This window comes from Nipponia nippon, unplaced genomic scaffold, assembly GCF_047370975.1.
Source record: "Nipponia nippon isolate SJK-2023a ecotype South Korea unplaced genomic scaffold, ASM4737097v1 scaffold_1, whole genome shotgun sequence".
Taxonomy (NCBI): Eukaryota; Metazoa; Chordata; class Aves; order Pelecaniformes; family Threskiornithidae; genus Nipponia; species Nipponia nippon.
The window spans coordinates 58148987-58169864 of NW_028262290.1; the positions used below are offsets into that span (position 1 = coordinate 58148987).

Consider the following 20878-nt stretch of genomic DNA (forward strand, 5'->3'; position numbering starts at 1 on the left):
ATGAAGGCTGCAGACTTAAATGCAGAAGGACTGGTTGGATTGCTCATCTGACTGTGTGCTGCCCTAATTGCTTTTCTTTCTAATTTATCCTTATCCCTATTGTTCTAGATACAAAATGAGTAATTTGGGGTTTTGATAATGTATATCCAGATTCTAATCTACCCTGCCCTCAATTTGCACAAGTTTAGATAGCCCTCAGTCTGATACGGATGCTAAAATGTTCTCAAACACAGGCAAATCACAGAATGGTTGAGGTCAGAAGGTACTCCTGGAGATCATCTAGTCCATCCCTTCTAGCTCAAAGCCAGGTCAAATAGAGCAGGTTGATCAAGGTCTGGTCACGTTTTGCATATCTCCAAGGATGGAAACTCTATATAGTCTCTCTGGGTCCTCTGTGGGCAACCTGTTCCAGTGTTTGATCATGTTGACATTAAAAATCTTTACCTTATGTTTACGTGGGATTTCCTGTATTTAAGATTGTGCCCATTGCCTCCTTTCTTCTCCCTGGATACCTCAGAGAAGAGTCTGGGTCCATCTTCTTTACCCCTCCCTGCCTCTCTCCTCTCCCCATCAGGTATTTATACACATTGATAAGATTTCCTCCTGAGCCTTGTCTTCTTGAGGCGGAACAATTCCAACTCTTTCCTCATATGACAAATGCTCCAAGTTCTTACTCATCTTTGTGGCCCTTCACTAGACTCTCTCCAGTATGTCCATGTCTTCTCTTGTACTGGGAAGTCAATAACTGGACACAGCACTCCAGATGTGATCACACCAGTGCTGAGTAGAGGGGAAGGATCACCTCCCTAAGCCTGCTGGCAACTCTTTTCTTACTGCAGCCCAGGTTGCTGTTGGCCTCCTTTGCCACAAGGGGCGCATTGGTGGTTCACGGTCAACTACATGTCTACTGGGACCCGCAAGTCCTTTTCTGCCAAGCTGCTTTCCAGCTGGTTGGTCCCCAGCCTGTACAGGTGCATGGGGTTATCCAGGTGCTGGTCTTGGCATTTCCCTTTGAACTTCATGAGATTCTTCTCGGCCCATTTTTTCCAGCCTGTTGAGGTCCCTCTGAATGACAGCCCACTCTCCTGGTATATAAACTGCACCTCCCAATTTTGTATGATGAGCAAACTTGCTGAGGGTGCACTCTGCCCCATCATCCACATCGTTAATGAAGACGTTGAACAGTACTGGCCCCAGTCTTGATCCTGGGGGTACTCCACTAGCAAGTGGCTGGCCTCCTGCTGGGCTTTGTGCTGCTGATCACAACCCTTTGAGCAGACAGTTTTCAGTCCAGTCATGGTCCACTTGTCTGCCCCATACTTCATCAGTCTTTTTATGAGGATCTTATGAAGATATGCATGCATATCTACAGGAGGACAGATGTTTTCTTTTCTTCCTGAATGTATGTGTATCTAAGAGAGGTGGTTAGAGATTGTGGTCTGGACATGACTGGCTACTTATTCCATGCCCTTTGCTAACAACAGCCAATGTGAAAACTAAAGACGAAATCAGACCTGAGTGATAGAGAAAACTGTAGAAATAGCTTTGTCTTCCCCTTGTAGAGAGGCAGATGGTTTAAAGTTAATTGGGAAGATAATGTCTATTTGGTCATGGTAGTTTCCTTTCTGCTGTGTTTGTTCCTGATGATATTTTACTCCCAGTTCTTCCAACTGAATGAAAACATTTTAGGCTTTTAAAAGTTTTACAGGAACTAAGGCTTCCTAGCAGGCAATCTTTATTTAATCTTTTAAAAAAATTTTGTGGAGTAGACTTAAAAAAATCAGTACAATGAGAATTACACTTATTGCAGTATTCCTTCTTGGCAGTCGATTAAACATGTGACAACAAGAAATGTTAATATATTACCATATACCAAAATGCAAAATAATAATAAAAAAAAACCCCAACTACCAAAACACAAAACCCTAAACAAAAATTTCTTAACTTGGTGCTTAACTCATTTTGGTTTGTTGTAGGATGGAATTAATGAAGACAGCTTATCTAATCATTCTGACTCTGTCCTGAGTATTAGCACAATTGCCTCTGCTATTGCTAATGCTTCCTCCAGTGCTGATCCTTCCCAGCTAGCTGCTATGATGATGGCACTCTCTAATAAAAGTAAAAGAACATGTTTCCTTCCTGGAACTGTTAAAGAGATGGAACTCTCTGCTAATCAGGTATTATCAAGCACTGTGGAAAATAGTGCATTTGATATGGAAAAATACCTCAAAAAAACAGATGAGATTGGACATGAAAGTGAATATGAGAGTATTGTGAAACATGAAGCATCTGTCCAGAACCTTATGCCTGATACCTTTTTACTGAGTAAAGATAAAAATAAAGATACTCTTGCAGACGACTTGATAAATAATCATAGCAAGCAGCAAGAAATAGAGAAGCGATTTCTGGATTATTTTAACGAAGAAAATGATATTCAGAATTTCACTAGTCTGTCTGGTGTTCCCAACCATGAAGACGTGACTGCAAATAGTGTTAAAAGTTCAGAAAAGTTGTCAGATTTAGTAAATAGTAAACATTTACAGTCAGCGAATGCTGATCTTAGATCAGATATGCTTGTTACCCAAACCTCACCTACTGGAAATGAAGCACAGATACGTGGAATTCCCTTAGCAGCAAAAATGGAAGTAGCACAGAGAAGTCCGCTTGCTTACCAGACCAATGATGTCAGTAGTAGATGTTGTATCAGGGAAGACTCAGAAACACTAGATCGAGCAACAAATGCTGTTCCTGAACCATGTAACGATTTGGTGGAAGGAAGTACAGGAAACACTCTGTCACTCAGCAACGTAAAACCTGCCAAGCAATCTAGTAAATATGTCTCAGTAAGTCCTACAACAGCAAAGCCTATGCAGAAATTGAACAATGATGAAAAGAAGCAAAATGCAAAAACGGAGAAGAGAAACAAAGATGCCCGTACTGCTTGTGGTGGGAATGCGAAACATGTAACTTTTGGGAAGCTCTCTCCAACTTCCCAGATTAGTACTGGTAAGTAAACCTATATAAATGTAAGCAGTTGAAAAGGCTTTTCTTGACAGTAGACTTGTTCCCTGTGCTTAAATAAATACCGTTATTAAATTCTGTTTATTTACCAGAGCATAAACCCATTCTACCTGAATGTGACTTGCAGCCTCTAGAGGATGAGCAGTATAGCTTCAGACCTTCAACTTCACCGCTAATCCACTCTTCTCCTAGTGAGACTTCTGGAACAGCAATTTCGGGGTAAATTTCTTGGTGCAGGTTATAAGAATTATTAATGCTTCATGAGCATTTTTGAGGGATCAAGTTTTAGTTTGAATGTTGTCCTTGATCTCAGTTTATAGAAGATCTTTATTAGGCTAAGACTTCATTCTTAGACTAAGCTTTCTGATTGCTTTTATTATCTGTATGGGGAAGCAGTCTTAAGCAATTGTTAACTTTTTATTTTCCTCGCTGGCCTGATGAGACAGAGATGCTGGGTAGGGACATTGCTGTTTCTGCTCTGGATTATCCAGTAATGCAAGAATACAAAATATTCAACCTGTTAGCTAGTCATATGCCTCAGATACCTAAAACTTTGTGTTGATGGAGCTATAAAATCCCATATTTATTAATTGTTGTTCTAGTGTAATTCATCTATTGCAAATAAAGCTATTGGGTTGGGGGTTATGATGTTAATTATATGATAACAAAGCTTGACATTGTATAGACCAAAGAAGATGTCGGGTTTTTTTAAACTTACAAATATTTCACTCAGTTTGGTTATCTGATTGTACCACTGCTTGTTATGAGAGAGGATAGGTAGAAATATTTGTATTGCTTTTGACCACGTCATATTTTGAGACTGCAACTTGTGTCTAAGATTTAAGGCTTCCTTAGCAATTGAAAGGGTAATGTTTTTTTAAACAAGCTCCTGTAACAGTAAGTGTTACATAAACTATAAGATTACAACTAAGTTGATTGTGTAGTCTTAAACGTATAAACATGGCCAGTAGCCAATGGCTATATACATTTCATAAAAAGAGGAGACAACTGATTTCTTTGCCTTAACTTTTAAGTTCACTGTTTGATATTTAACTACAGTTAGTGTGTTGTACGTGATATTAGAATTACAGACTGTGGCATTTCTCAGAAGTTAAAATGTGCAGAAGTATGTGTATTTTTGCAAGTGTGTTATATAGACATTAGGATTTCCAGTTAAAATTGTCAGTGACTTTAATTGTTTTCATGTTATCTCTTCTTGTTCGCCAAAGCTGTGAGAGAACCCCTGTTTTCAGGTGTGTGAAATGAAGAGAATATCAGCAATGAATAGGAAATACCAATGCGTGATGCCTGGGATGTTGAATGATTTCATTTGACATTCTTCCATCTAGTTAGATACAAGTATATTGATTCACCTTTTTTTCTTTTAATAAGTTGTTGTGTTGTTTCTGTGACCTTAGCATATGAGTTCGGTTGTCGAACTCTGCTTTGCCTTATGGATTTATATCTAATGAAAATGAGTTTTATGTACATCAAAGCCAGAACTTGTACAGGTTAACTGAGAGTTGATTTCTCATTTCCACTGAGTGTACTAAACAGAATGGCTAAGTAAGTTGATTTTTAGAATAGTATAGCTAATGTGTAGCATTGATTTTCTTGGGGGCAGCATTAGAAATGTATTCTAATACTGACATACTTTGAATCTGTTTTTCAGGTCTGAAACTGACTTTACTTGCACGTTACGTTATCAGGAGTCTTCTTGCAAAGAGAGTGTACTACCTCAGTCAGTTTACTCAAGTCCTAGCATGAGCAGATTAACGTATGTCTCTGGATCTGACAGTACCCTTAAGAACACAGCTGTAATACGTAATCCGGAGATATACTGGGTAAGAAAATCTTGAACTGTAAATGTGTATTAATTCCCTTTCTTTAAAACAAATAAACAAACAAGACAACACCTCTCCCTTGCCACCAAACCCTTAAATGGTCAAAATAATTCTAAATTAGAAAAGCCTTAAGGGTTTCGGAACAGTTTAGGACATGCTGTGCATAGGAAAAAGGTATTCTGCTTCTCCCCCACTCCTGAGTTTCAGAAATTTAAATTCTGAAATAGATTGTGTTAAATGCACAAACCCTAATGAATATAAACATAGTAAAACATTCAAAGAACTACTAACTTTTGAAAAAAGTTAGAGTTGGTGTATTTTTCCTCTTTGATTATTCCCCCCCCCATTTGTTTGTTAAGTCATTCTGTTCTTGGAATGCAGTGCAGTATTCTGCTTTCAACACCCCTGAGGCTCCCTTTCTGTTCAGCTTCAGCTGTTGGGAAAATATTTCCCCTTTTTTTTCTTCTCTGTAGTAATGTTTATAAATACATATTTCAGCCTTTAACTTCTTTTTTCAGGACTGAAGGATTTCATTTTCTACCTCTGACAGTCATTCTGACTGTTCTTATGGAGCAAAGAGTGTACTCTGAGTGTGAAACTTTTGTTCAGACTTGTAATCTTATGCTGATGAAGATAATTGGCATTCTTTTATCTAAAGCCATGAGTTCTTTGGAATCTGGAATCTTTCTGTTATGCCTCCCCTCTTCCAAAGTGTGTGGAATTGTGGATGGAACTTTAAAAAACAAACAAACAAAACCTGGAGAACCTCTCTGACTGCATCCATATCGGTGTAAATCTGAGTCATTACATTTATTTTGTAATATCTTTATCAGTTGTGGATTCATCTAACACAGGAAATAGAAATGCTCTCTACTATGGATTTTTTTTTTTTTCATGTGCAGAGGGTGAGGCTTTCAGAACTGGTGGCTAGTGAAAGCTTGGTGAAGCCTTCTCTTCTTCCTATAGGAACACCAGCAGCAATGTTCCTTCATGCTGAAAGCGTCAGGAAGAAGGAAGCGTGTGTTCTGGCCTATAGCCCATTTTGTTCTAGGTCTAGTTGCTCGAGTTACACAGGGAGTATCTGTTCTTTTCCATCTTGATGTTTGCAGTGGGAATCGCAGTCCTGTAGGAAGGAACCCAAGGGCAAATTTAAATGGGTATTTGCTTGCAGTCAGTGCTGGCATAGCATCAGCTCTTGGGTCTATTTCATGTTTGAAATGCCTATGGTTCTAGATTCCTGTCGTCTCATGCAAACGGGTGGCTCTTGATGCTTTGGTGTAACTGGCTGCATACTAGTTTGCCCCTCTGTCTTGAAGAGATGTTATTGTTTGAGTTGTCTTTGTTCCCCAGGGTAGTTTGGGAAGGAGATCCTCAAGTACTTTGCCAAAGTTTTACATCTATATTATGAGTACATTTATAAGTCCCATTTATAAGGCTGCAGTGTTAATGTATTCTTTTAGGTTAGTAATCTGAGAGAGAGAGAGAGCGAGCGAACAGAGGGAGGGAGACAGAGATCTTAATCTCATTTGTACTTGTTAAGAGCCACTTTCATGTCCCTTGCCTGAAGCTTCTTACAGACAACAAGAATGTTTGTATTGGTGTTATCTTCAGACCTGAATACTTCCTATAGCACAGTCTGTTTAACCAGTGGTGCCCTCTCCCTTTCATACTAGGGTCAGGTTGTCAAAGGGACATGATTTTTTAAATTTCTTGTTTGGTTGATTTGGCCTGGTGAGCCATCTCACCTCAGGCAGCTGCCCTGAATGCCCTTTTTAAAGGACTGTAACTTGCAGCTTACTTTTCTACAACAATCTGAACAGCTACTTTATTGTTCTCTATTGTTGAGGGGGGAGACCTTATCGCTCTCTACAGCTACCTGAAAGGAGGTTGTAGCGAGGTGGGGGTCCGTCTCTTTTCCCAAGTAACAAACAATAGGATGAGAGGAAATGGCCTCAAGTTGCGCCAGGGGAGGTTTAGGTTGGATATTAGGAAAAATTTCTTCACCAAAAGGGTTATCAAGCATTGGAACAGGCTGCCCAGGGAAGTGGTTGTGTCCTCATCCCTGGAGATACTTAAGACATGTAGATGTGGCGCTTAGGGACATGGTTTAGTGGTGGACTTGTCAGTGCTAGGTTAACAGTTGGACCCAGTGAACTTAAAGGTCTTTTCCAACCTGAATGATACTATGATTTTATGATTCATGCATTTTTAAACATGAAAATCTTCGTGGTATTAGATCCAAATACAATAAATGAGAAAATTCACTGCAGGTCTCTTTTTTAGAATAGTAATATCTGTGAACCTGTCAGTGAGTTTAGGAATCTGCTCTATGAAGTTTTTTTCATAGTACAGTTACTTTCCCAGAGAACGACTTTATAAAATCATAGAGAGTCATACATTTTTGGATCTGTGGAAGCTCTCTTAGTTGGTGGTAACTTTAGAGAGCAGAGCATTCTTCTGGTGTTAACGCCTAGTGTGGTGCGTTGACCTCAGCTGGTGGCTGATCCTCCCCCCCCCAGTCGCTTGCCCACAACCCCACAGCGGGATGGAGGAGAGAATTGGAAGGGTAAAAGGGTGGGGTGGGGGACTGGTGGGTTGAGATAAAGACAGTTTAATAAGTGAAACGGAGGAGAGGGGGGAGAAAGTGATGCAAAAGCAATCACTCACTACCAGCAGACCAATGCCCATCCAGTCTCCAAGCAACAGCTTCTTTGGGAAAATTCCCTCCCAGTTTTATTGCTGAGCATGATATTACATGGTATGGATTCTCTCTTTGGTCAGTTGGGGTCAGCTGTCCTGACCGCATCCCCTCCCTACCTCTTGCCCACCCCCAGCCTACTCTCTGGAGTGGCAGAGTGAGAAATGGAGAAGGCCTTGACACTGCGGAAGCACTGCTTAGTGATAGCTAAAACACTGGTGTGTTATCAAGATTGTTTTGGTCACAAATCTAAAAATACAGCAACCATAGGGGCTACTATGAACAAAACTAGCTCTATCCCAGCCAGACCCAGTACACCTAGCTACAATGTGACTTAGCAAACAGATTGAAGTTGCAGGTTTTCTTTTTCAAGGTGAGGAGCCACAGATGTTACAAAAGCAAAACTTCAGACAAGACTTGAAAAACTTCATTATTTATACTGGATGGCAAGACCAGTATTAAGGTCTGTCTTGTTTTATGCTTTTCTAAAATTTGTAACGTTGGATATTGTATTTGTTTACTAGAGTGAAAATGCTAGTGAACTGAGCACAACAATAATTCGAGCCAGCCCAACTCCTTCGCAGGAACATACAAATGAAAATCTGGAAGACCACTCGTGTCAAAGAAATGGAAAAGAAGCACTGCTTATTATTGACCAGAAATCAGAAGAAAATGAACTTGCAGGTCTTAAAAGAAAGCTTGATGATGTACTGGGTCAAGAACTGTCCAAAGACGGTGTTCCGAAGAATGAAAAGCAGCTTGCATCTATTCCTTCAAATGTAGCAGCAAATCATAAAGACCTAGACCATGTTAAATCACCTTTACCAAGTAAATTCTGCATCTTTCAGCCACTTTCTGTTAATGTTGATGCACAAGAAGTATGGCAGGATCAAGCAAGCAAAGCACAGAGACAAGGATTACCGTCTTTGAATGTATTACCCGTATATCCTGGTTTAAGCACTTATATGCCATTCAATCAAAACTCATGTGGTGAACAGTACGTTCCTATTTCAAGCCTTAAATCCCATGTCACTACCTCTGAGAGTCAAGCAACTTCTTCTTCTGTTCCCACGTTGCTTACAGGATGTTCTCTTGCAAGGACTCCATTTGCACAACAGTATCTGGGAAATTTACCATCTAGTGGAAATACAGTTTTGTCTCAGCTTCATGGCTGTAGCTCTGCAGGTTTTGGTCTTCCAGCAGGGCTTCCTTGTTCTGGTATCCCAGCAGGCCATGTTGAGAATCCACTAATGGTAGGAGTTCCTTTAGGTCCAAATATTGGTCCAGGCAATTTGGGTGCAGCTTCACTTTGTAATCCACACTCTGCTTCCTGGAACAAGAATATCTTAAATATAAAATCATGTACTGGACAATCTCTTGGAGCTGGTAGAAACGAGTGGGAGTTGGCAAAGTCACCTGGTATTGGTAAGTGTTTTTCAGAGTGTGTTTAAAATACAGCTGTGGGCAAGAATGGCAATAATGATGATGCTAATAGAATGGTAAATTAAATTAAGATGACTACTAAGTGTAACCACAATTATTCTTTATGCAAGCTTTGTTATTTAAAAAAAAAAAGGTATTACTAATTTTCCTTATTTAGTGATGTTTTCTGAATTCAGTGTCTATTCTTACAGTCTCCCTAATGGTCTTAAAAGAAATTTTTCATAATCTAGAAGAATTTCAGCATTCTTCTTCAGCATTCAGTGGTTTTGTGTTTGTTTAAAGGATCTAGAACTGTCTTTCATAGGAGGGAGAGAAATCCTAGCTGCAGTTCCTGCTAGGCAAGACAAGTCATGCTCTGGAAATTCGGTTGTATTTTATCTGGAAAGTAGATGACATTTCTGGCTCCAGCTTAACTTGGTATTAACAGTCAGTTAAGCCAAAAAATCTGAGGAGGAGAGTGGAGGGCTTAAGCTGTTTTCTGGTTATGAAGGGGAAGGACAAGCTGCCAAGTGCCTTCTGTACTTTCTGCTATTTCTCTGTATCTTGACTTAGCTCTAAACCTAAGCAATACAAATTAGCGTTTCATTTTAAAGACTTCTTTTAACCTATGATCTCTTTAGTTGTTTTTTGCTATACTTTTTTCTGGCTAATTCCTTCAGACGAAAGGACAAGCTAGTGGGGTTAAAGGTTTGAATTTGTGACAGTTTATAGGTTATTTTCTGTTTATTGATTGTTCTAAATCATTGATCTTGTGAGTGCATTTTGAAATAGTAAAATTTGAATAATCTTACTCTTTGCCTGTTTCTAATATACATAATTTCTAGGGTTTTGTACATGTTTTTGAATTCTGAATATCTATGTAGTTTAAACTTGATCTTTGCCAAACTCGAGTTTTTGAACTTAATTTCCAGTGATGCTAGTCTTGGTTTATATTTTCACCTTCATACTTGTGCTAAATTTTCTTTTTTGGAGGGGAATAAGAGTGTGTGGCTTTAAAATAAAGCTTGTTGCTGAAGTAACTAAAACTGCTTCAGGTGATTATGTGTGTCTCTGAGAAGTCAAATTTTTAATTTGACACGAGTACCCATTAGTAGATTTCTGGATGCAGTGAAGATTGATCCTTGGTGTGCCAGAGAACTCTTACCTCCATTTGAGTTTCAAGTTGTCATTATAATTTTGCAATTCCTCTGAAAGCGTTATTTTGAATATTTTAGAAGTAACAACTTCCTGGAAGTAAAATATTTGAAGTAGGATTTCTTTTTGGTTTGGTGATAACTTTTGACGGCCACACTTCTACAGCAAAAATCTACCCTAGGAGTACTCCGTTTTTTCTGCAGCAAAATATGCCTGAACACCTTTTTAGGTAACAGTTATACTCTGGTAAAAACAGATCTTCCTTTTGGTTGGTGTGAATGTTCTAAAGATGATTTGATACTGATATTCACATTTTCTGAGTTGGGCTAGTACTGATTAAATTGAGAACACTGAGTATTTTATATAAGGTGTGTGTATATATATACACACTTCAAAGGTTAGTGTTTGCATGGGATGTGCTATTTCCATAAGTATTTTTGTTCATGATGGGAGAACTCCAAGTAAGATGCAAATTAGAAACAATTGGTTGAAATTCTGAGCATCAGGCTTGTGGAAAACATTCTTATGAAAACTGTAGGAGTCAAACATTTCCTTGCCATAACGAAGCATTAGTCAAATGAGTTTATAAACTTGACACAGTGGCAGCCTGAGTACTGATGTGCTTCTAGGTACTTGGAACTAACAGGAGCATATTTTCTTCCAAAGGACATGTAAAAGTACCAGAAGAACTGAAGTTCCCTAATGCCTGTTGCGTGGGGATTGCATCACAGACGGTTCTTAGCATTTTTAATCCAACTGATCGGTGGTTGCAGGTCAGCATTGGAATACTCAGTGTTTCAGTTAATGGGGAAAAGGTAAGAGATTTTTTTAATAAAGCTATAGGAATAATGCCTGTAATATTACCAGATGTCATATGTAAAATTAGAGCCCTCTGTACAGATTTGTAGTTTTTTCCCATTTTATAGTTAATATGCACAAAAGCAGTGCTACCCTCTTTCAGCCAGGCCACCTGACTTACTCCAACAAGTAGGCATAGAGAGGTAAATGCCACATGATGGGACTGACTTGTAGAATTGTTTTGCGTGTGTAAAGTGTGGTAGGTTTGAATTTACTGCTTATTCATTCCCACCTTTGTATGCAAGAAAAGTCAGCCCTAGAAGAGAAAGCATCCACACTGAGGACTGTTACTGTAAAACATTTTGTGCAGTTTGCTCCCATTTTTCTTGCAATCAGGAGATCTTGTATGACAGAGAATGAGAAATATTTGGAGCAGGCTTCAAGCTAGCTGGGTTGTTCTGCAGGTTACATGTAGCTTGCAGGCCATAGATTGGGCATCTTGTGCTTTAATTTTGTTAAATTCTATCTAATTCTGTCATCATAGTAATTGTTCCAGAAGTAAAAGATCTCAAGAACATGAGAATGAGTTAGATTAAAGGTCTGTCAGTATACTTCAGTTTCCTTTATTGATGAATACTCTTAGTAGAAAAGAATATAACAACAGAACAAGCATAGTATACTCTGAGCTTCTGGTGTTTTGGTGCTTGGGAACTTCTGAGCTAGATGTTACTTCTGTTCTTCTTAGTTTTCCGTAGTCTGCTCTGTATCTAGTTAATCTTTTGAAATTTTGTAGTGTTGTCCACAGTTTGGTTCGGTTCAGTTGTGGATTCTATGCACTACTGCTTTTTTTCCTTTTTTTAATCTGGTTCTTGCTGGTTTTGTTTGATGGTCCTTATTACAGAAAAATAATGGACAATAATTCACTTTATATATTGTTGCTTGTAAGTCTTATCCTATTATATCCCTCCATAGATATATGTTTCCAGCAGATGTAGCATGTGTGTTTTCAGGAATATGACTTCTGGTTTTGCTCTTGTTTTCTCTAAATATTGCCTCTTTAAAAACCACCAAACCACAATTCTGTGTTTGTGTGTATATATACACGTGTATATGAGAGTTAAGATTTCTTACATATTTTTCTAGTCACTCAGTATCATGGGGCTCTTATGCAGCTCTTCACACCTGAGATTCTGTGTACCAGGAGGTGATTTTTTTCATGAAATTACTTTACAGTTGACAGTCCCATTTACAGTTGTTGCTATGAATAAATATATACATTTAATTTGTTTGCGGCACAATATAATTAAAAACCATTTTTTTCAGTCAAGTTAACTCTGAGATACACTGAGTATGACTTGCGGTCTGTTGCTTCTGCTCGAAGGCTATCTATGAGTATGTTCACAACAGAAGCTTTAAGGCATCTGTACTAGGATTTACTGGTGACCTCCATCCGCTGACCTTTCTATTACTCTTCCACTATACCTCTTCCTCCCATCTTTCATAGAATCCTAGAATTGTTAAGGTTGGAAAAGACCCTTAAGATCACTGAATCCAACCGTTAACCTATCACTGCCAAGTCCACCACTAAACCATGTCCTCAAGCACCACATCTACACGTCTTTTAAATACCTCCAGGGATGGAGACTCAACCACTTCCCTGGGCAGCCTGGTCCAGTGCCTGACTACCCTTTCGGTGAAGAAGTTTTTCCTAATATCCAACCTAAACTTCACCTGGCGCAGCTTGAGGCCGTTTCCTCTTGTCCTATTGCTTGTTACTTGGGAGAAGAGACCGACCCTCACCTCGCTACAACCTCCTTTCAGGTAGAAAAGCAATAGGTAGAGAGCAATAAGGTCTCCCCTCAGTCTCCTCTTCTCCAAATTAAACAACCCCAGTTCCCTCAGCTGCTCCTCATAAGACTTGTGCTCTAGACCCTTCACCAGCTTCATTGCCCTCCTCTGGACACGCTCCAGCACCTCGATGTCCTTCTTGGAGTGAGGGGCCCCAAACTGAACACAGCACTCGAGGTGCGGCCTCACCAGTGCCGAGTACAGGGGCATTATCACCTCCCTGGTCCTGCTGGCCACACTATTTTTGATACAAGCCAGGATGCCATTGGCCCTCTTGGCCACCTGAGCACACTGCTGGCTCATGTTCAGGCGGCTGTCAGCCAACACCCCCAGGTCCTTTTCCGCCAGGCAGCTCTCCAGCCACTCCTCCCCAAGCCTGTAGCGTTGCATGGGGTTGTTGTGACCCAAGTGCAGGACCCGGCACTTAGCCTTGTTGAATCTGATACAGTTGGCCCCAGCCCAACGATCCAGCCTGTCCAGGTCCCTCTGTAGGGCCTTCCTACCCTCCAGCAGATCAACACTTCCACCCAACTTGGTGTCATCTGCAAACTTACTGAGGGTGCACTCGATCCCCTCGTCCAGATCATCAATGACGATATTGAACAGGACCGTCCCTAACACTGAGCCCTGGGGAACACCACTCGTGACCAGCCACCAACTGGATTTGACTCCATTCACCACCACTCTCTGGGCTCGGCCGTCCAGCCAGTTTTTAACCCAGTGCAGAGTGCCCTTATCCAAGCCGTGAGCAGCCAGCTTCTCCAGGAGAATGCTGTGGGAGACAGTGTCAAAGGCCTTACTAAAGTCCAAGTAGACAACATCCACAGCCTTCCCCTCATCCACTAAGCGGGTCACCTTGTTCTAGAAGGAGACCAGGTTAATGAAGCAGGACCTCCCTTTCATAAACCCATGCTGGCTGAGCCTGATCCCCTGGTTGTCCCACACGTGCCACGTAATAGCACTCAAGATGATCTGCTCCATGACCTTCCCCGAATGATGAACTTTTGATGGCAGAAAGTACCAAGTAGAATTGGCTTTGTTTATTTTGCTGCTGTTCTTTGTCAAAAATCAGTGTTTTAGTTATGAATTTACTTTCAAATCTAATAAATACTATAATCGCAGTGTTAATATTACACTAGGTGCTGGAAAGAAACCCTAGCAACTTTTGGGCTGACTTATCTAACTCTTTAAATTAAAAGAAAATGCCTACAGTTGAGTGAGATGGCAGTGGGACATGAATATGAAGATGCAATAATTAATACTGAGCAAAAACATATACAAAATGTCTGTGTTGAGCAGTGGTGCCAGATAAATGTGGTATTTTGAAAGAAGCTGTCCTCTGACAAGAGGCCTGTTGAAAATGACAGAGACTTTGTTTTTCAGATGGATCCCATGAAATATCAATGTCTGGTTTTCAAGAACAAAACCATCGTAGGATCCTATTCTACCAATGATGTGAAAATACTTTTCTTACCTTGTCATTCGGGGATCTTTCAGTGTATTCTCAATGTTTCATCTTGGCCAGTTTCTGCAGATGCTGAGACAATTGTTCAGGCAGAAGCTTTGGCAAGTAGGGTAGTTCTGACAGCGGTTGCTGAAAATCCTCATTTAGAAGTAAGTAGCTGCTTATTGTGTTTTCTTTTTCCTTTTTTTTTTTTTTGTTGGAGTTTTATGAATGGTTGAATGACACTGGAAAAGAATAGGAATGCAAGGTTGTTCCTCAAAGGAACCTGGGATTTCTTATGTTCGGAGTGGGGAGGGAATATAGGAGAATGTTTGAGAAGCTTATATGACTATGTAGGATGTTTTAGTTGTGGAAAAGCACCTAGCTGGAAATGAAGAATTATTATGCAACTGTCTGAAAAGAATAAATTTAAAAGGTATTGCTTTTTCATTATTAAAAGAATGGATGAGATCTTAAACATCTAATGCTTTCCAAGTATCTGCTGTGTTGGATACCATTGGGCATTAAAATGGAACAAAAAGCGTTTATTTCCAATTGTAAGGATTTCTTTATTTTTTTACATCAAATAGGCTTTGTCTTGCTTTCTTATTACTTTCAGCTTATTTATGGTTGCACAGAGTATGTTCTTATTTTGGACTAATTATAATTAAAAGTAAGTGTATGTATGAAGTACTTTGTCTTGTGTCTTATCATGAAGAACAACAAGGTGAGAGATGGTGTGTGACATTAAGAACTAAATCTGGCTTTATGTAGGCCTAAATTTAAGAGTATGGACAGGCAGAAATGGGCTTGACGGTGCTTTTGGAGGTAACTGAACAAATTACATGGTAGTCTGTGATGTTGCTGATAAAAGTAAAATTTTCAGTCATTAATCACAGCTAATGATTTTTTTCCATTTTAAGGTGGTCTGTTAACCTGCTTTGGGCTAAGTATATGTTTTGAAGTAATGATATTCTAGTTGAGTACACATGAATGGATACAATTTTTTTGCTTCTTCCATAAATTTTAGTTTAATTTTTAATACTTTTTTTATATGTAGTTTGGCAAAATCCATCATTCTCCATGTTCTTCATGGTATAGTTCATTCAAACTTGCTTCATATTTAAACTGAAATTAAATTATATGCTATATCTCTGCATGTCTTGTTATATTCCTGAAATTGGAAAAAGTACCAAATAAAACCTGTATTTTGCTGCAGATCATGACACTTAAGTGTTTTTATGCTAACAAAAAATTTACTACTTAGTTATTTTCTGAACTTTTAACTTGCTGAAATGACATTTTAACTATCTAAAACTGATAATTCTTACTTGCTAGCAATAATCATAGTTTAAATTTATTTTTATTTTAGATTAGCCAAAATTATTTGGTTGTGTACTGGGTTTTGATGGATAAATATTGCACTAAGATTGGCTTAATTGTTTGAGACAAAATATACGGGAGACAGACGATTAGATGTAACCCCTTTTGATATCAAAGGAAATGTGTTTCTTAGACTCCTCCTACCCCTGGTAGGAGGTGTGTATTGTGTGCGAGTGTAGCATTAAGAGGATAGAATAAGTGAATAACATCCTTACTTTCCTGGTGCTTTTGTATGGCAGTATGTTGTGGAGGTTTTTCTTCCTCTTAAGTTCTACTTTGCCTTAAAACCAGGTGGAAACAGGAAAAAAAGATTATCTGGATTTTGGTGACTTGACTTCTGGCAGTTGGAAGGCTCTTCCCCTAAAACTTATCAACAAAACCCATGCTTTTGTGCCAATTAGACTTATTATTAATGCCGTAAGTACAGTAAATTTCCTGTAAGTGAAAGTTAACTTCTTGTGGTACTGAATTTTAAGACCAAAACACTTATACCTCATTAAGAAACATACCCTGGGCACTAGATGTAAGAATCCCAAGAAATCTTTGGTTAGTCAGGAAATAATTTTTTTTTTTTGCAGTGTGGTAATCTGATTCAGCTATAATGGTACAGAAATGCTTCCTGGATAGGTGTGGGGCTTTGTTTAGTAGTTTATTTGGTTTTTTTTTTTTTTTTTCCTTCTTTTCTTACAGCCCAGCCATGGACTGCTGCCTCTGTGTTGCCTGATTTGAGAGCACAGGGCAGCAGATAGCAAAAGGGTTGTGTTGCCTAATCCTTCCCTCTGAGAAGATGGAGATGTATTCCACTGTTCAAGTGGAACAGCTGACTCTTCAAACAAGCAGCCAGACTTGCTTCGTAGCAAGTTTAACATATTCTCTCTTCCTCTGCAGGAGCAAAAGCAGGACTTTTCACTCTATTTGCTTGGTTCTCCCACTAGACAGTAATATCCTGTATTGTAGGCTACCTTATGTTCCTCTGCATCTCTGTGGCAATGCAGATTTCAGATTTTTGGCTAGGCTGGCTGCTGTTTTGTGCTGTGGGAAGACCTGTTCTTGTTTCCTTATGTGGGGGGGGGGACAAGAAAGGACTGGCTTTATATTAAGATTGGATCAGGTCATCTTGGTGACTAGTGAGGTTTGGTCTTGAACAGCCAAACTTCTTAAAGGGTTAAACTAACCAGTTCAGCTTGTCTCCTTTTACTGCAGAAGGGTTTCTGACTATTTTTAGAGGGTTTGCTGGACTACCACATACCAGCTGAAACTACAGGCTAATCTTTGACTGTTTTTTCCAAACTACCTAGATCATTCAGAACTTGCCTTGTATTTCTCAGCTTTGTCAGCATTATTGTTAGTGACAATAAGAGATTTAATACTTTTAATACTTTATTTCTTTGACAGAATGCAGTAGCTTGGCGTTGCTTCACGTTTTCCAAGGAACCAGTTAATCCTTCTAATGAACAATCGCTTGAGATGGATGCAATTTCTCAGATAGCAGCTCCATCAGTTGTAAATCATGTGATACATGCAAGCTATGATGGGCAAGTGAGTAGTTTGTAGTTGACTGATTCTTCCTGTTACTTGCTGTCTGAAATGCCGGTTCTGAGTATCTGGGTTGACAGTGATGATTTTTGGGGAGTCTACCTATTTGAGCAGTAAGGTTTTGTTGCTAGTTTTATTTTTTTTTCTCTTCAGTAATTCTCTCCCTCCCCCATAAGATGAGTCAACCAATTTCTTTTCCAGGATCCTGAAGCTTTAACAGTTTGGGTTCTGTTCCATGCACCTAAGAAACAAATTTCTTGTTCAGGTATAGCAATTTGATTTTCATTTCAACTAAAACAAATTTGACTTTTAATGTATGCTTTTAATGTATTGCATGTGTTAGAATTGCAGGAACAGGCTGCAAATTTGAAGTGAAACATTCCATCTCTGGTTTGTGTCCTAACATTTTGGGTATCGCATTCAGTTTTGGTAACTGAAGGAAGTGCAATACTTCTGTGTCTTAATCTTCTAGATGTTAACAGGGGGATTTATACTTCAGTATGAAGCTGTACAAAGCGATTATCTACTGCAGGATGTGCGGAATTTGCTTTACTCCTTTTCTGAGGGAATTAAATCGTGACTTAAGAAAACATTGCACTGGTTGCAAAGTAGATAAGAAATTTGAAGAAACCTGAGTTCTTCTGGCTTCCTAAATAGTAATGAGGAAATAGTACATATATCAACTAGTTTGGCTAGTATGTTAAGATGGGGTTTTTTTTTGTTTTAGGGACAATTTCAGCCACATTTGACAGAAAGGTAAAAATCTTAAATGAGATCCTGTGAGACTTTATTTAAAAGAAAAAAAAAAAGTGTTTCCAGAGTAATGGGGGGAGTTTCTGTTAATATCACCAGAACATTAATATGTTAAGATTGGACAGTAGCTGAAGTGAGACAGGCATCCATAGGAACAGCGTTGGCTGCTAGCAGACTTGTTTGCTTTTGTTACTTATGGAATTGTTCCTAGATTCCTTGGGTCCAGCGGATGAATTCTTGGCAAGAGTTGATGTGGAAGTGGATAGTCCAGGACCTAGCAGTGTAATTAAAAGTATTCCTCTCCGAGCAAGAGCTGGAACAGCAAGGATACATGCTCCAAAGAACTTACAGGTTTGCATGTATTTACAAAGCGTGTTTTAATAACAGTTTGCCTCTCCTAGCCTACTTCTCTTGTAATGTTTGATTTTATTATATATATCTATATATATATGTATGTATACATATACCCTTTACTTTTCCAGACAATATGTCTGTCTACTAGTGTGGGTTCAACAGCCAAACAGCAGCTACCATTGAAAAATGCTGGAAACATTGGTGTATATTTGAAAATTAAGGTAGGTTGGCTTTTCATTCTTGAAATCATGAGTTTTGTGCTGTTAATGTTGTATTGAAACTAGAGCCGAGCCTTGGGATCTTAGCTTAACTGTGTGGTTTGACAAAAGGTTTACAAGTTTACATAAGGGAATCTGGAGCACAAGTTGTTTTTTCCTCTGTCCTTCCAGTTGCAGGCAGGTGACACTGGAAGAAACAGACAGACCCAGTCTATTAATACACAGCTCTGTGGCTGGTGTCACCACCACAATTTTGGGTTTTTTGATAATGAGATGGCCTACACGGCATCAGGCCTGCTGGCGTCAGATAGGATTCACCTTTCTCAAAGGGGGAAGAGGGTCTTTGCTCATGAGCTAGTGGGGCTCACTGGCAGAGCTTTAAACTAGACTTGAAGGGGGAGAGGGATAATATCAGGCTTGCCTGTGACAAGCTGTGGGATGACACGCCAAGGTTAGAGGAATGGGATGCTAGTGAGGGCCCTCAGCCTGTTGCTCTGAGATGTGCTGGCTACACTGGAGCACAGCTGAAGTCTTACAGAGATGAGCCAGGGGCTCCTGAGGGAGCCACCAGGGAGACACCAGTGAAATACCTCAAAGGAATTAAGGGGTGTTCCTCTAAGAAGGTGACACGGCCGACAGCCCAGCTGAAGTGCCTCTACACCAGTGCACACAGCATGGGCAACAAACAGGAGGAGTTGGAAGCCACCGTGTTGCTAGAAAGCTATGACCTAGTTGCCATTACTGAAACTTGGTGGGACAAATCCCATGACTGGAGTGTGGCTATCGATGGCTACAGGCTGTTCAGAAGCAACAGGTGAGGAAGGACGGGTGGAGGCATTGCCCTCTATGTCAAGAAATGGACGGAGTCTGAAGGACTGTCTCTGAAGAATAGCCACGAGCAGGTTCAAAGCTTATGGGTAAGAATTCGAGACAGAGGCAACAAAGGGAACCTTGTGGCTGGTGTCTACTACAGGCCTGGGAAGACCATGGAACAGATCCTCCTAGCATCTGTGCTAAGGCACATGGAGGACAGGGAGGTGATTTGAGACAGCCAGCATGGCTTCATCAAGGGCAAGTCTTGCCTGACCAACCTAGTGGCTTTCTGTGATGGAGTGACTGCATCAGTGGACAAGGGAAGAGCTATGGATGTCATCTATGTGGACTTCTGTAAGGCCTTTGACACGGTCCCCCACAACACCCTTCTCTCTAAATTGGAGAAATACAGAGTTGATGGGTGGACTGTTTGGTGGATGAGGAATTGGTTGGATGGTCACATCCAGAGAGTAGTGGTCAATGGCTCAATGTCCAGATGGAGACTGGTGACAAATGGTGTCCTTCAGGGGTCCGTATTGGGACCAGTACTCTTTAGTATCTTCATCAGTGACATGGACAGTGGCATTGAGTGCACCCTCAGCAAGCTTGCAAATGACACCAAGCTGAGTGGTGCGGTTGACACGCCTGAGGGACAGGATGCCATCCAGAGGGACCTGGAAAAGCTGGAGAAATGGGCCTGTGTGAACCTCATGAGGTTCAACAAGGCCAAGTGCAAGGTCCTGCACTTGGGTTGAGGCAACCCCTGGTATCAATACAGGCTGGGGGATGAAGGGATTGCGTGCAGCCCTGCCAAGAAGGACTTGCAGGTACTGGTGGATGAAAAGCTGGACATGAGCCTGCAATGTGCACTTCCAGCCCAGAAAGCCAACCATATCCTGGGCTGCATCAGAAGAAGCATGGCCAGCAGGTTGAGGGAGGTGATTCTGCCCCTCTATTCTGCTCTGGTGAGACCCCACCTGGAGTGCTGTGTCCAGCTCTGGAGTCCTCAGCACAGGAGAGACGTGGACCTGTTGGAGCAGGTGGAGAGGAGGGCCACAAAAGTGATCAGAGGGATGGAACACCTCTGCTATGAGGAAAGGCTGAAAGAGCTGGGGTTGTTCAGCCTGGAGAAGAGAAGGCTGCGGGGAGACCTTATTGGGGCCTTTCAGTATTTAAAGGGGGCTTAGAAGAAAGATGGGGACAGACTTTTTAGTGGGGCCTGTTGTGACAGGGCAGGGAGTAATGGTTTTAAACTAAAAGAAGGTAGATTCAGACTAGATATCAGGAAGAAACTTTTTTACCATGAGGGTGGATGAACACTGGAACGGGTTTCCCAGAGAGGTGGTAGATGCCCCATCCTTGAAAACATTCAAGGTCAGGCTGGATGGGGCTCTGAGCAACCTGATCTAGTTGAAGATGTCCTTGCTCATTGCAGGGAGGATGGACTAGATGACCTTTAAAGGTCCCTTCTATCCCAAACTATTCTATGATTCTATAAAGAGAATGAAAGATAGAAAAGACATTAGCTCACATCATTGGAAAAAGCATATGAGAGTTTTGTTGCTCAGCTTCGGTTATATTTTTTTTTTTT

General features: G+C 40.3%; 1 protein-coding gene across 2 annotated transcripts in view; it reads left to right on the forward strand.

Moving 5' to 3' along the window:
* Window positions 1-20878, forward strand: part of CEP192 (centrosomal protein 192) — a 77221-nt gene that overhangs the window by 20655 nt on the left and 35688 nt on the right. For both annotated transcript variants that reach the window (XM_087757281.1, XM_087757291.1), the window contains exons 15-25: window positions 1977-3006; window positions 3114-3240; window positions 4694-4865; window positions 8088-8988; window positions 10807-10955; window positions 14170-14400; window positions 15905-16030; window positions 17009-17152; window positions 17351-17414; window positions 18114-18253; window positions 18385-18477. In XM_087757281.1, the coding sequence (XP_087613407.1) occupies window positions 1977-3006; window positions 3114-3240; window positions 4694-4865; window positions 8088-8988; window positions 10807-10955; window positions 14170-14400; window positions 15905-16030; window positions 17009-17152; window positions 17351-17414; window positions 18114-18253; window positions 18385-18477 (3177 nt within the window). The remainder of the gene's footprint in view (window positions 1-1976; window positions 3007-3113; window positions 3241-4693; window positions 4866-8087; window positions 8989-10806; window positions 10956-14169; window positions 14401-15904; window positions 16031-17008; window positions 17153-17350; window positions 17415-18113; window positions 18254-18384; window positions 18478-20878) is intronic.